General features: G+C 51.2%; 1 protein-coding gene across 1 annotated transcript in view; it reads right to left on the reverse strand.

Moving 5' to 3' along the window:
• Positions 1-16,657, reverse strand: part of DLGAP2 (DLG associated protein 2) — a 509,882-nt gene that overhangs the window by 107,451 nt on the left and 385,774 nt on the right. The window contains exon 4 of the mRNA XM_026508509.4: positions 6,242-7,305. Within this exon, the coding sequence (XP_026364294.3) occupies positions 6,242-7,305 (1,064 nt within the window). The remainder of the gene's footprint in view (positions 1-6,241; positions 7,306-16,657) is intronic.

Here is a 16,657-nt window from a genome sequence, read left to right on the forward strand (position 1 = left end):
GAAATGCAGCTAACCATGTAAATAAAGGGAAGGGAGAATTTTGGTTTGATGTTTTACCAAGAATTTTTTACCATTTCCAAAAATCCCAGCAGGTGGGTTAACCCAGTAGCCTCTATAACTGCCCCCATCCGTCTAATCGGTAGCCCTGAATTATGGTGAATCACCAGCCAGAAACAAGCTTCTGAGTACTTCAATACTTCAATCTCTACACACTTGCCATTGTGCTTATTTTTGTATTAGAGTTCATGTTTTCTGTTAAAAGCTATCTTCTTTTTATTTCTGTTATATTAACGTTTGGATACATACATATTTCAAATAGTGTGTGTAGGTCGTAATACTAAGTTCACTTTAGAATAGTCAAGGGGACATGATAAAATACTTATTATTATAAATGAGACACTCATTTCGATGAGTTTAGGAGCCATGATTATGGACAGGGAAGTTGTTTCACCAATTTCACGATTCCAAGTCTGGAGAGCACATGGTAAGGTTACCATGCCTATCTCCTAGGACGTGTGCAGACTCTCGTAGGAAGGTCTCCGCTGAGCTTGGAGATGGGGAGGGTGAAGAAGGCAGGACACAGGGTGCAGGGAGGTGCTGCAAGGGGACGCCGTGCTTGCCCAGGGGAGAAGGCGGGCTTCTGAGGATCCCGAGTCCACCTGCTTGTAAGCTTCATGCTCTTTGGTTACACCAGTGGTTCCCAGGTGGGAGCTTGGGTTTCTGCTCCTGGGACATTTGGCAACATCTGGAGACACGTCTGTGTCTCCAAAATAGGGGTGCTGCTGGCGATGAGCGGGCAGAGGCCAGGGACGCTGCTCAGTGTCCCCATACGCAAGCTAGCCCCTCACTGGGAGGGAACCGTCTAGCCCAACACCAGCTGTGGAGAGACGCCGGACACCAGCAGGCCTCCTGCTGGGGTGTGCACATCCTGGCAGGCAGGATCGTGGCGATGCTGCCCCAAATCAGCCCCGGGACCCGAGTCTCCTCAGCGTGGCTGGAAAGTGCCTTTTTGTTTATTTCCTTCTGTGTTTTGGTTTTTCGTCTGCAGCACTGTTCAGTTGTCCAGTTCGCTTCCTTCAGCCACAGCTGCTTCTGTTTCCCTCCGCACTAAGGCCAGGATACGATGGAGCAGGAGCACATGACGGCCGGGAGTCGTCGGGGGGGGGGGGGCAGCCCCGCCCCAGCACTCGGCCAACACCCTGGCGCTGCCTGCAAACCACCGCTCCTCAAGAAACAGTCTCTCCTCTGGATCCAGGAACCTGACACCCCAGGGCCCTCTCACCCTGTCACAAGTGACCTTGGATTTCCTACTGTAAACACGATGGCAACGTCGGTACCTGTAAACTTGGATGACACTGGATGTTCACTCCTGCACAAGCGTGGGTTTATATAATGACTTCCGATTTTCCAGGTGCCTTTATCATACGGTCTTGAATCGACCTGCAAACTCTGACGTCCACAAGCTCAGCTCGGGCCAGCAGATACTTGAACCCCAACATCCTCCCACGAAGAATTTATTTCAACAAACATTTCCTGAGTGCTTGTCACTGGGATGGGACGATTGCAGGTTCCAAGGACGAAGCGCTGAAGTGGGACACAGTGCGGGCGGCAGTTCTGTGGGCCTGATGTTCATGATTCCTGACCCGAGTTGGCGGAGGGTGGCTGTGGGACATGCTGCGTGGCTCTTTCCTGCTTTGGGTCTGGGGTCTGCAGGGGTTGCGCCCAGCCAGGACTCTGGCCCCTGGGGGCCCCTGTCTCCACGGTGCCTCTCCCCAGATCCACCCAGGTTCCCCTGACACTGGTACCTGTATGGTGGGCATCGTGGACTTTACAAGCCCTCCAGGTCAACCCCCCGTAGGGGACTCGCCAGCTTTGTCATGGAGACACCGCGTGGGAGAACAGCGACGTGAGACTCTGCCCTAGAGACTGCTACATTTTGAGGAAACAGGCCAGGAGCCAACTGAAATTTCTGTGTGGCTGCCATGCCAAGCCGCTCCCCCAGGTGACGCGTCGCTGGGAACGGCTGTGGGGGTACAGGAGGCCTGTGTCTGGTTACAGGAGCAGTTGCATGACCCCACCGACCCCAGAGCCCCTGATGCTTCTGCAGACTGGCCCCAGGTAGATAATGAGCTCCATGTGGGACGGGACAGATGGGACCCAGGCTCAATGTCTGTGGCCTCTCGAGGCTGTGAGTTCACGTCCAAAGTGGCTTTAGAGGGATTCCAGAAATGCTTCCCAGGCCCGATATTTCGCTACAGGCTTGGAAGTGAGACCGCTGCCTCAGAATGACCATAACCCAAGCTCATGGGCAGTCCCTGGCCCAGGTTCCAAACCAGGGCCGCTTGGAAACAAACGCCTTCCCTCTACACTGCAGTGAGCACGCACTCTGGGCAGAGTGACCGGGCGCAGGCCTCCTGCCGCCGGTCACATCACTCACGCCTCTCATTCTTCTCATATGGATAGGCTCTCTGGGATGTTTGTCTGATTGCTGTGTTCTGGAACCCCAGCCATCCTGACGACACGGGGGTCCCATGCAAACAGAGGCCGGGGGCTGGCCCACCCCTCCGATGTCAGGAAACACTCTTCCCTTGTCCACGGGGACACTGGAGCAGCTTCGGTTCGTGGCTTCCAAGCGTCCTCCACCTGGTCCCAGGACAGGGGTGCTGGTGGTCCCCGCTCAGGGTCTCCATGGAGAGTCAGCCCAGCTGCAGGTGAGGGAGTGTGGCAGGGACGGGTCAGCAGTCGCCCAGCCTGAAGCCTGTGGGGTGTGCAGGTCAGAGACAGTCAGCCGAGCAGATGACTGCGGACCGAGGCACAGACTGGCGAGCGGTGTGCAAAATGAGTGGGAGGACAGGGTATGGCACCGTGGGCGGGGGGAGGGGCGGGGGGGCAGCCTCGTCCCCATGGACATGCACACCCTCAGCCCATAGTTACAATGACGCTCTCCCTGCTGAATCGCAGGGAAGCACATGGCCGCTGCTGTGTGTCTGCCCGGACCCCTTTCAAACGCTTAGTGCAGAAATAATAATTGAGCTCTCTTTGGTAAAAGATGGTGGTCTTCCCAGACCACAGACATGACCCATGAGCACAGGGAATTGGGAAACATGGCATTTTTCAGAAGCTCTGTTGTGCGCACTGGAAGCTTCATGCAGTCCACACTGAGCTTGTCCTCGGAGGCCGGACCTCTGCCGCGTGCGGGAGAGCAAGTCACTGTTTGGCTCACTCCACTTCTGGTGAAGGTGCTTCCCGGTGACTGGCGGCCCCCAGCCGCGCTCGGATGGCCCCACTGCCTTCTCCTGCTAGTTCGGATTGCTTCCCACCGTGTCAGTACGGAGTGCTTCCTAGTTCGGGCGCCGAACGAGGTGCTGACTTTGAGGCAGCAGCATAAATAAAGCTGGGGTAAAACCGCAGGGTCGCCAGGATGGACCTGTGGGTCTAGACCACAAGCCAGGTGAAGACAACCAAGAGAGGAGAAAGGGGGTGGGGAGGCCTGGGACTTGGGGGGTACTGGGGATGGTGCGGCCACGGGTCAGGGGCCACGGAGCCACATTCCCACCTGCCACGTCTCTTCCCTTCCCCCCCCCCCGCCCCGGGGCTGGAGGCACCTCCTGCCTTGGTGTAGTGAGAACTGCCTGAGCTCAGAGCTGCCATCAGCCCTCAACCAGCATGACATTCATTAAAAGTTTGACCTTAGATGCTTTGTCCACAGAGGGAGAAAATAGGAAAACAAGAGCCATTTCAGAGAATAAAATGCATCCTAATTTTCTTTCAATCCTGTCTCTGGTCTGCTCTGACCTACTTAAACACATGAAAAGCCTTCCTCTGATGTGCACTCCGCGCTCTGTGCAAATGAAGGGTGGGGTAGCAAGCTGCTCTTTCGCTCAGCTCCACATCTGTCTAGTTTTCAGTGAGAAAGAAAGCGAGTAGAACTCAGAAGCATTTCTTCCTCCCTTCTTGTCTTTTCAACCTTATTCTTTAGGATCCAGAGACAAGTTCCTCCTCTTCCCCATCTTGTGGCCATGAACTAAAATCTGGGCTTATGAAATCTTCACGTTTCTGCAGGAAATTTAATGCAGTTGGCATGGGAAGATGTGCGTGCGGGCTGGACGTGGGTCCGTGATGTCCCAGGACAACTGGCCTGGGGAGACAGGAGCATCGCCTGAGAGGTCATGGCCGTAACTATTCACCCAGTGCCCCGGGGTGACAGCAGAGGACGGTGGGATAGGGAAGGAAGGCACCGAGCTGCCTCCCAGCTCACCTCTGCCTTCGTGTGTGTGTGGGTCTGTCTGCTGAGACACGACTTAATCATGGGCCCCGTCTGCCTTGCCTCCCGCCACGCATGTACGTCAGGACCGCACGTCCCGGGCTCTGGAGCTCACACTTTGCCGGGGGCAGCCCCCCGCCCCCTGCCAGAGCTGCCCTCACTGTGTATGGCACTGGCCTCGCTGGGGAGGCTCTAGGAGGGAAGGGGGCGGAGTGGCACGTCTTACAGGGGGAGCTGAGGAGTAGGACGGACACACACACGGCCCAGGGCAGACCCGCAGCTGGCGGCCTCACGGCCACTGGCAAAGCACAAGGCACCTGTACCATGAAGCCAGCGCAGACGGAACCAGACTGTGGGACACCGTTCCCCCAAAACTGATTCCTCAACAAAGAAGCAACACATGTGCACAAAATTCAAGGAAAGAGAGAAAAGAGAGAAGGACTCGGTGGGCTTTTCAGAGACAGATGAACTCATTTCCATGCAGGCCCCTTATCTGGATCCAAGCCCACACGAATTGTTAAAAAGAAATCACGAGCAATCGGGAAAGCTGGACGTTGACCGAATCTGGGAAACCACTACAGGATTATAATTACTCATGTCTGAGGAAGGTATCGCAGTGATGTTTCAAAGCAACGAGTCCTTGGCGTCTGGTGCGGGTTGTTTAGAGGTAAACATGGAAGTGCTTACTGGGCTGCTGGATTTCCTCCCACATAAGCCGAGTGGGAGCTGGGTGAGGTCTGAAGGCGACCAGACCGGCCAGGAACTGAGCTTTCCTGAAGGGGGTGGTGAGCGTGTGCGGTCAGTCTAGTACACGCTAACCTTTACAGGGGGTTCATATCCTCCATAACTAAAATGAATTAAGAACAGCAGTTGGAGGACAGACACAAGCATGTGTGGTCACAGAGGAGAATGGACAGGAGAAGCTCAGGGACGCATGGCAGTGTGGGGGACGTGTGACAGGAGCTGTGTCCTGGGAACGGGGAGGTTCTGCAGGCAGCCACCCAGGGGCCAAAACACCGCGGGGAGAGCCTCCCCGAGAAGTGTCCAGGCACAAGCAGAGAACAGCAAGAGAGTTCTTGCTTCTCCAAGCAGGACCTGAGCGCACCCTGAATCTATTTGTCATGTTCCTTTAGATGGGAACAGGTAAACATTTTACATTTGTGTAGGATTAGGGCTTGCTAACTACAAGCAATGTTTACATCTCTTCCATTGCCATAAAAATAATATTTTACCCAGCTACCACTTTGTCCCTTAGAGTAACTTTGCCTGTGAAAGTAATTTTGGTAGCGTTTCCCTTCCAGAGAGAACCGCTGGCTTCTGGACAATGTACCAGGATGGACCCCGGAGCTCTGGGACTGCCCGCCTCCTGGAAAGGGTCGCAGTTGTCATCCTGTGCTGTGGATCGACCGTCTGACGCGTCGGCTAGCCCTGGAAGCATCACTCACACTCCAGCACGTACGAGGGACTCTGAAGTGGAACACAAATCCTACAGATATCGAAGAAAACCTTCACACTTGTAAGCTTTGCTAACACTCTGTGAGCTCCTAGATGTCACAGCAGAGGCGTCCGTGAACGAGGCGGGAGCTTCCCCGGCGTGCTCAGCCGTGGTGTGACGGGCAGGCAGAGGACCGGGGTCACAGGAAGGCGTCCCGCAGGATGCCGCGCCCGCCATCCGCCCACCTCTGCTTGTTCCTGCCCCGGAGGGACCCTGCCCCGGAGGGACAGGTGCGTGCTGCTCTCTAGCCACGCTCTCCAGTCTCTTAAAGCCACTGGTCTCGGGTCCGGCCAGAGAGCTCCTGCAGCCTGCGAGGGCTCCTCTGCTCTGTGGCTGCAGCCATACGCTCCGGCCCTAGAGGCACCCGGGAACGGCCCGTCGTGTTTAGGGCTGTGGACTAAAGGGGGACGAGGGGTACTCAGACGCCCTCCCGGCGCAGGGCAGCCCACCACCCGCGACACGCGGCTGCCGAGACCCCTTACCTGCAGGTAGTGGCATGGCCTCAAAGACGGCTTGACCTCCTGGTGGACCAGGGGCTTATCTAAGTTCAGGGAGCTCTTGCGGTAGGCCTCTTTTGCCTGGCTCACGGTCAGCGTGGACCAGGAGCTCCGTTTCATGTACTTGGTGTCGGGCGTCATGGTCAAGCCCTCACAGGCCGAGCACTTGACGTCACTGTTACTCTTGGACGTCTTCAGGGACAGATCCCCGAAGGGGCCCGGGAGCACCTCGGGGTAGCAGTGGGAGACGTGGTCCACATGGTGCCTGTTGGCCACGCTGGACGTGCGGCAGGTGCTGTCACTGTCCAGATTGTCGTCGGAGCTCCACCAGCTGCTCGTGCCCGACCTGTGCTTGCCCTCAGGCTTCCGCTCCTTGCTTTTACTCCGTTTGCCGTGCTTGGGGTGGTGGCCGTGGTGGTGGTCCTCCACCCGACCATCGCCCTTGGTGCCATTGACGTTGCTCTTGGAAGAGCCCTCTAGGGAGTGGGACTTGGTGAAGAGTTTTTGGACCGAGTGGACGAGGTGCCGTATCCTCCCCGGGCTCTCGCTGCGCTGCTCTGCGGCCGTGGACGTCCTCTGGTATTGCAGCGTGTGGAACCCGTCCCGGTGCAGGGGCAGCTGCTTCTCAAACTGGTCCAGGAGGTTAGCCGGGATGCGGTTGACCCTGGTGCTGGCGTGGGACACGGCACAGTCGTCTCTCGTGTCGTAGTGGGAACTGTAGTGCATCCTGGGGAAGGTGCTGCTGGACATGTGGTCGCCCAGCACCACAGGCATCATCATGCACTCGGAGTGGACGGAGCTCCCGGGGGAGCAGCGGTGGTGGTCCATGGGGCAGCTCTCCACGGGGCTGAGCAGGTAGGGCTGCCTCGCCTCCTGCGCATGGTGCAGGTGCTCGTGCTCGCAGTCTTCGGGGGCCGCCAAGCCACACGTGTGGCCCGAACACAGCTGCGCTTGTGTCCGGCCCCCGGGTAATCCCTTCATGTTCCTAGGAGCGGGGGAGTATCTTCCTTCGTTGAAGTGCTGCGTTGGGGACCATGAGTACTGCTGGTCTGTCAAGAGAGCACAGAAAGCCATTTAAGACGAGGTGGGCATCCCAACCGAGCCCTTACTTCTGTGCGGGACACCTCACGCGGGAACTACTTTATCTGGAAATCAGGGGTCATTTTTGGGCATTCGAGTAGGTAATGATTTTTTTTATATATATACCACATTGACTGCTCCAATGTATGAGCCTGTTAAGAAGCATAGACTCTGATGGTCCCACATGTGGTTCTACAGGTAAAAATACGCATTCTGGAGTCCATTCACCAGGTCTCCGGACAGCACGATTTTGTGGTATTCAACGAACACACAGTTTGCGGGGAAAATGAGTTACATTTCTATCAGATTTGAGTATTGCGGTTGGGTGAAGAAGTTTACAAAGTAACACCTACTATTTACTCAGTAACATTCCTCGGGATGCTAACGTGCTCCCCGCTAAGGTATTCCTCCTGAAGCAGTCTAAAGGGGCCTCCCAGCGGGAGAGGAGGTGGCTTTCTTGAGGCCATCTGTCTGCGAGACGAGGACTAAACCAGGATGTCCTGACCTCTCATTACAGATACTTGGTTTTGAACTGCAGGATTTTATCCAGTACAGAAGAAATGGTTTGGTTCTGTGAGACGCACTATTGCGCAGAGAAATCGTGAGGGGTCACCCTCACAGCAGCTGCTGGGCTCTTGTTAGGGAGGCAGCTGAGCACAGCGTGAGACGCTGACATGCAGACACGGGCTTCTTGGGGTCCAGGCCCCTGTTCTGCCACCACATGGTGCGTGACTCCAAGGGGCGGGCCAGCTCCCTGCGCTTCCCTGTGCTCTGTATGTGACGGGGAGACAGGACACGGGCTAAGCACCGGGCAGCGCTCCCGGAGGACCACAATCTCAAGCATTCTTCTTTGTGCCATTATTACAGTAACTGTCATCCTTTCAAACTGTCTTGGGTCAGCATCTGCAAAGTTCTGGGTATATTAAGCCCAAGTGATTGGACTCCAGGATTCCTTAGGGAAGCCTCTGGCTTCATGCCTGTGTCCTGCTCACCCACTGTTTCTGTTTCAGACCCAATTCAGAGCTTGCTTCCAAAGGTTGCCAAGCAGATGCAGGGAATAGAGACTCTGTTACACTATACGACATACATACATGCATATCTGGTATATAATATGCATATTATACACAGGGGAAATAAAGACTCTATTATAGTAATATGCATACATTATGCACGTATATATAATATGTATATATGGTACATAATATGCATATAACCTATGCAGGAAATTCAAACTCTATTACAATGTATAATATGCACAGATAATATATGTATTATAACAATATCTATCCATATGTAATATGTGTATATAATGTATATATTACATGACATATGCAAGAAATATAGACTCTATTACAGTATATAATATGCATATATATTATGTATATATAATGCATATATCCATATGATGAGCACATATACTATATAATATGTATCGAATACACGTAGGAAACACAGGCTTGGAAGCTGACTCCTACAGGAAACAGGTGGGAGAACCACGAGAATGAGCACCGAGGAAAGAGCCTACAGGGTGAGCCCAGGTAGGGTCTGAGGGCCCCAGCCAACGCCTCAGGCTGGACTGCACAGACAGCGCTCTGTTCTTGGAAAATGGAGACCAGCTAGCTCCCTGGATGGGCTGGGGCTATGTCCCTCTCCACAGCCTATACCACCTTCCCCACAGGGACTGCTGAGGCTGCTGAGTCAGGACGCTGGACCTGGAGTGTCCTGGGAGGGTTGGCAGGTGCTGGGAAGTGTGGAGGCAGATCTGTGGGCACTCACCCTTGGCTATGCCCTCCCAGGCCCTGCACGTGCTCCCACCTTCTCCTCTGTCCCCCTCCTTCCCCTCAGGCCTCTGCCCTGGCTCAGACCCTGAATCCTTGTCACCAGCAGCAGCCACATTCCCTCCCCCGCCTCCCCACACACACCCCAGTCAGTTCCTCCCTGCTCAAAGGCTCACCAGCTTACCACGGAGTCCTCATTCCTCAACCTGCACCCAAGGCTGCCCCTGGGATGGCTAGCTCCATGATGACTGTGTGCCAGCTCAGAGCACGTGCTGGAAACCACGTGCTGACTGGGTGGGCCGGTGAGGCCCCGGCCCCAGCCCCTACTGCCCACATCCTGGTTTCTGGTGAAGCGTGCTGCTTTAACCAAATGGAACAACCCCTATTTCTCATAACTGCGCTGTGGGCTCCTTCCCAGGCAGCATTTACTCTGCAAGACCCCGCTCCAAGGCAATTCAGCCTCAGTTCAGACAATACCAAAAGAGAGAATGTCCCCTGTGCACCGTCCTGGAAGCTGGAGGTCCAGGCAGTCTGTGAGTCAGACTTGGACAAGGCCCCTGTGTACCACTTCCTCAGGAAGGAAGCTGTCTGCTGCCCCTTGCTCGCGCGCTGGCCCGGCCCCCCCTCCCCTCGCCGCTCCCTCCTTCGATTCAGGCCAGTTAACTAGCCCCACCCACCTGTCCTCCATCCTCCTCGCCTGAGAGGTGCCACCTGCCGTGTGGGGTTAGGGACACTGGGAGCTCAGAGGGCCGCCCACCCTGGCCCCCCATAGTGGACTCTAAGCACACACCTAGGGCGATTGTGGGAAACAGGAAAGAAACCTAGGAGACACCAGGCTTCTCCCGGATTATTTCTAACCAACTCTCTCAGTGATCGACATAGGGAAACATCTCCTGCCAAACACCTGTCAAATGACTGGTCCAAGACATGGGTTCAAAAGGTCCCCCTTGCAGGCTCCAGGCTGCCACCTGTCCAGGCCAGCTCACACACCGACATATCTTACAAGGCACGGGTGCCAGCTCACTGATCCCTAAGCAGTTAGGGGCAAGACTTGTCTCCCCGGGAGCAAGGGACAGAGGCAGAGACTGCGGACTCTTAAGCACAGGTGGGGCTGTCTCCGAAGGGCAGCACGGAGACCTCGCCTGTACGTCCTCACAGTGAACAGCCTCCACTGAAGGGACCCTTATCTCCGAAGACAGCCTAACATCACTCGTGTGCTGGGCTCTGTGTCTCACGGACGTGGCTCCCCCTGAGAGCTCCCCGGTGCCTTCCTTTCTCCACAGCCAAATTATAACTAGAGCACTTTAATATATTAGGAGGGGATATTTTAGATTATATTGTATTTTAATATAATTAAAAGCAAGTTTTGAAAGGAAATTCAATATCCAGCTGATAAATAGCAAAACTATGAGCTGTAATCTAGACTTTACAGCAGCATAAAGTTGTCATCCTATTATCTTTCGCTTTATTTTTCCATTAACATGTAATTTAATACAATTCTAATCTTCCTTCATATTAAAAAGCGAGACCATTATTGCTCCACTCATGTCTCCTATTTCCGCCTAACGTCTGGCCTGGAAGCTACATTATGAATGTGGCTACATAAGAGAACTGTACAAAAGATAAAAGTGCCGCTGAAATGAGCTAAATTTGATTATGCAACGCGTCGGGAGCCCACTCTCGTTTCTACCCTCCAGGACCGAGCACCCCGATGTATGCATGGGAACTGATGCTCTGCCTCTGAAAAATGTTACCACTAATAACAACAAACAAGGAAACAAGGCGCTGTAAATAACGGCAATTCTAAAACCTGTCAGAGGGACTTGGACGGTAGGTGGTTTTTCTAAGTCTACGTAACATAGAATAAATACTTCGGGGCTGGCAGTTGCTCTCTGTGGAAGTGAGGTGGCAGACACGAAATGTGGAAGGCACCTTAGCTCCCTAATTTCCAGCTACTCACGACACCATATTTTGTTTTGAAGCAAGAGAAAACAGCCACGATCCTCATTATCCATTAACTGTCTCCCCAAACTCAAGCTAGAAGGCAAAGGTACGTTTTACAGTTGGATTTCATAGACCGCTGGCATTCTCATTCTAAAAAGTATATTTTGAGTGTAGGGATAAGAACTTAAAAAATACACTAATGTGTCTGGAGCGGTCTTTGTGTGGGGCTGTGTGCCGGGAGGCAGGGCTTGTCCGCACGCCATGGAGGAAGCCCAGGCTGAAGGGCAGGCAGGGGAAGGTCACCGAGGTCGTACACTCACACCTGCCTGCACACACGCATGCACACAGCCTCAGAGCTGCAGAGACCCACGCGTGCCAGATGGCCTGCTGCTAACACCAGCCGCTGCAGGGGACAGTGGTGTGTGGGGCCCTATGGGCTCTGTCCCATTAAACTAGGCTGGCGGTTCCACACTAAGCCCGAGCCTGAGCCGACCAGGCTGGGCGCACACTGTGGCAATGGACCCAGGCCCCCGTTTTTGAGAAAGCGTGGACGCGCACGTGCACAACAGCCCCGGAAGCCGAGGTATTACAGGCACAGGTGGCGTGCCCTCTCCCCCACGGTGGGCACCCCGAGGTCCCACCCCACTGAGGACACCAGCTGTGTCTCCCTCAGCCTGACGCTCACTTAACCCGATGAGCCTCCCGTCTGCACTTCCTTTTTTAGAAAATTTTTTGTTTATTTCATTTTTTGAATATCCTTGTTTTTTTAAATTTATTTAAAATCAATTAATCAACATATAGTGTATTATTAGTTTCAGACACAGAGGTCACTGATCCATCAGTTGCATATAACACCCAGTGCTCATTACATCACATGCTCTCCTTAATGCCCATCACCCAGTTACCCCATCCCCCACCCACCTCCCCTCCAGCAACACTCAGTTTGTTTCCTAGAGTTAAGCATCTCTCTCTCTCTCTTTTTTTTTAAAGATTTTCTTTATTTATTCAACAGAGATAGAGACAGCCAGCGAGAGAGGGAACACAGCAGGGGAGTGGGAGAGGAAGAAGCAGGCTCATAGCGGAGGAGCCTGATGTGGGGCTCGATCCCACAACGCCGGGATCACGCCCTGAGCCGAAGGCAGACGCTTAACCGCTGTGCCACCCAGGCGCCCCTAGAGTTAAGCATCTCTTATGGTTTCTCTCCCTCTCAGTTTTCATCTTATTTTACTTTGCCTTTCATCTGAGTTTATCTGCCCACTGGGGCAGAACCTTCAAATGTCCTCATTGCTCTTGTGGTCCACCCTCAAAGGAAAACCCTCTCTAAAGGCGGAAACTAAAAGTAAAAAGCAAATCACACATGACAACACCAAACCACACAAACCATATAAGTGGAATATGGAGCTGCTTGCCAGACAAAGATACATTCTGCTACAATGTATTTTTCCCACACTGGTTAAACTTACCAGCAATTCCTCTGCCCCTGTGCAGAACTGTGTCCCTGCTTTGTCCCTGGAGTTGCCTTGGTTCCCTTTCTCCGTTGCCTTCATCCTTCACACATGTACCCACCAACCCGTCCTTCCTGCTACCTCTGAGTGGCACCTGCCTCAGCCTCCTTCTCTTAGAAGCCCTCATGCCCATCGTCCTGTCTCTGTCCTGTTGGGACCTCAAAACACATGCATAGGCTGGGGAATGTGATAAGAAATATCCATGTGACCCTATTCCTCTATTCACTCTGTGAAGGCGTGAAAGATGTGTCCTACCATGTGTCAAGAAGCCCCATCAACAAAAATTTTCCTCAAAAATTTAACAAAAGACTACAAGATGCGTACGCCACAAAACATGGTGGGAGGAATCCGTGACGCTCTGGACAAATGGATGGGTGTCCCTTATTCATGGACTGAAGACTTGACATAGTTAAGGTGGAAACACTCTCCCAATTGATCTGTAGACTACACACCACCCCTATTAAATCACAGCTGGCTTCTTTGTAGAAAATAAAAGCTAATCCTAAAATTTGAAAGATTAAAAAAAAACCCCAACTGCGTGTGTAGTTAGAGATGGAAGGAGATGGTAAAGCTGAGAGCGGAGATAAATGACATGAGGAAGGGAATCAATGCAACCAAAAGTTGGTTCTTTGAAAAGATCAATAAAATTGACCACCACTGACAACATAAATAAAAAGGATTATGATACTATGACAACTGTAGATGACCAGAGGAAATGGACGAATTCATGGAAACCCACAAATTATTTCCAGAAGAAACAAAATCTGATAAGACCAACAACAATAAGGAGACTGAATCAGGAATCAAAAACCTCCCAACAAAGAAAAGCCCAGGACCAGATGGCTTCACTGGTGGGTTCTGCCAAACATTTAAAGAAAAATGAATGCCAATCTTTCTCAAACTCTTCCAAAAAGTTGAAGAGGTGGGAATACTTCCTAGCTCATTACTATGAGGCCAGCATAAGCTGATATGGAAACCAGATAAAGACATCACGAGAAAAGAAAATTACAGACCAATATCCTTTATAAATATAGATGTAAAATCCTCAACAAAATACTAACAAACCTAATCCAGCAGCATGTGAAAACAATTATACACCATGACCGAGTGGGATTTGTCCTGGGAATGCAAAAGTGGTTCAACAACATATAACAATGAATACATTACAATAGCCTAATAGGACAAAGGGCAAAAACATGTGACCAACTCAGCTGATGCAGAAAAGGCATTTGACAAAATCAAACAGCCTTTCATGATATGAACACTCAGAAAACTAGGAACGCAAGGGAATTTCTTCAACATGATAAAGTATGTATAAAAAAAAAAAAAAAGGAAAACAACCCAGCTCTCATACTCGGTGGTGAAAGACTGAAAGCTTTCTTCCTAAAAACACCGCAGGACAAGGTTGCCTGCTTTTGCTGCTGCTATTCAACACTGAACTGGAAGTTCTAACCAGAGCAATTAGATAAGAAAAAGAAATCAATGACATCCATATAAGAAAAGGAGAAGTATCTATCTCTGTTTGCAGATGACACATTCCTATATAGAGAAAATCCCAGAGAATCCACAAGGAAGCTATTCGAGCTAATAAACGAATTCAACAAAGTTGTAGGCTACAAGATCAAAGCAAAAATCAGTCGTGTTTCTATATCCCAGCAATACACAATCCAAAAATGAATGAGGAAAGCAATCGCATTTACAATAATATCTAAAAGAAAAAAATAGGTAGGACTAGATTTAACCAAGGAGGTGAAAGATTTGTATCCTGAAAACCTAGAAAACACTGAAAGAAATTAAACACTTAAATAAATGAAAAGACATCCTGTGCTCATGGATGGCTGACTTGTTATTTTACGGTTTCAAAATTACCCAGTCATCTACAGATGCAACGTGATGCCTGTCAAAATTCCAGCTGGCTTTTTTGCAGTAGTGGAAAAAACAAGTCCTCAAATTCATATGGAAATGCAATGAGTCCCCAAAGAGAAAACAATTTGCAAAAGAAGAACAAAGTTGGAGGACTCCTGTTCCAAAACTTACTGTAAAGTTACGGTAATGAAAGCAGTGCAGCACTGTCACTGGGATACACATACGGGCTCACGGAATTGAAGGTCCAGACATAAACCCATACATCTATGGCTGGTTCATTTCTGATGCGAGTGCCAACACCGTTAACAGAAAAGCCTCTTTCGTAAATGCTGCTGGGATAACCAGATATCCACGTGCAAAAGAACAAAGTTGTACTCCCTACCTTGTACTATATGCAAAATGAACTCAAAGAATGCAAAAAGCTCAAAGTAAGAGATACAAGTATAAAACTCTTTGAAGAGAACATGCACATATTTCTTTGGTAATGTGACTTAGAAATGGATTTTAGATATGCCATCAAAAGTACCGGAAAAAGATTAAAAGTCAAAATGGACTTCCTAAAATTAAAAACTTTTGTGTTTTTAAGCATACTACCAAGAAAGTGAAAAAGCAACCCACAGAATGGGGGAAATTTCTTGCAAATATGTATCTGATGAGGAAATTATATCTAGAATATATAAAGAACACTGATTATAAAAATTATAAAATTATAATTATAAAAAGCAAATAATCAAATTAAAAATTATTTTAAAAAGGCAAATAATCAAAATAAAAACGGGCCAAGGAGCTGAATAGGTATTTCCCCAAAGAAGATACACAAATGGCCGATAAGTTTGTGAAAAGACACTCAACACCATCAGCCTTCAGGGAAATGCCGTCCAAACCAGAGTGAGCTGCCCCTTCCCGCGCACTCGGATATCTGTGCCAGAGGTGGACGGTGACAAGTGCTGATGAACGCACAGCGAAGTCAACCTCATACACCGTTGGGCGGGACATGAAATGGCACAGCTGCTTTGGAAAACAGCCTGGCAGCTCCTCACAAGAGTAAATGGAGTTACCACATGACCTAGGGATTCAGCTCCTAGGTACACACCTGAGAGGCGTGGGAGCCTATATCCCCCCGAAGACTCATATGTGCGTGTTTTTAGCAGCGTTCTTCACAGTAACCCAAAGCGCAAGCACCCAGATGTCTACAACTCATGAGTCTAGTGAGTGGATACATAACAGGGGGTCACATGCATTTGGGGGAATATCACGAGACAATAAAAACCAAGTACCAGACGTGGCACACGCAGGCGGGCTTCAAAACACCGCGGAGCGGGAGAAGCCAGTCCCACAGGACCCCAGCCTTGGGGACAGACAGCAGGTTGTTGATGGCCAGGGGCTGGGGCGGGGAGACCAGCAGTCACTGGGTATGAGTAATGCGGCAATGGCTGCACGTGTCTGTAAACACGTGGAAAACCACTGAAGTGTACGTGCAGACGGATGAATTGTACAGTGTGGGCATTACACCCCATAAAACTCGTACAGATGAACGGATACCTATGATGCGAGGAGACATAAACAAACACACAGAGTTGAATATATTCATACTTCACTTTAAAAAATGTTCCTCCTGTGTTTTAGAAAGCAAAAGACCTGTGTAGAAAAACTTAGGGAAGCAGTATGCTTGTAGGTTTGCTTCCTCACGTCCGCTCTCTAAGGCTCTATGTATGTGGTCGAAACTGTCGTCAGCCTCAGAGGCAAAGTTGGGGCTCACAGCAAAGGTCCTGAGGCCATTCATACATGTCCCCCTTTGTCCCTCGTCCTTCCCTTCATTCTTGTGTAAAGTCCCCGGACCGTGATTTTGTAATCAGACTTGTATTTCATCAGTATATGTCACGTGGTTTTGTTACTCACTGTTCCACACTCTCACAACTGGAGCAGAGAGGGCGGCCCTGGCAGGAGGCATGTGGTTGCCCCATGTGGCCGCCCGCCTGACCCGGCTCTGCCACTCTGGATGCTACTGTGTTAGCGTTTGGTCACCCGAGTGGCCTGCGGAGGGCATCCTGCCACAATGCCACCGCCAGCCCCCTTCAGCTTTCTCCTTTAAGGTCCCGGACTCTCAGAGGAGAGGCTCAGGGGACGTGCCCAGTCAGTGTGTCCAGTGTTGGAGGGCCTTCCTACCGCCTGCCTCGCTCTTGCACTGATCGCAAGGTTCCGCCAGTCAACAGCTGGTACGAAGCACC

Source organism: Ursus arctos, unplaced genomic scaffold, assembly GCF_023065955.2.
Source record: "Ursus arctos isolate Adak ecotype North America unplaced genomic scaffold, UrsArc2.0 scaffold_27, whole genome shotgun sequence".
In the NCBI taxonomy this organism is placed as follows: domain Eukaryota; kingdom Metazoa; phylum Chordata; class Mammalia; order Carnivora; family Ursidae; genus Ursus; species Ursus arctos.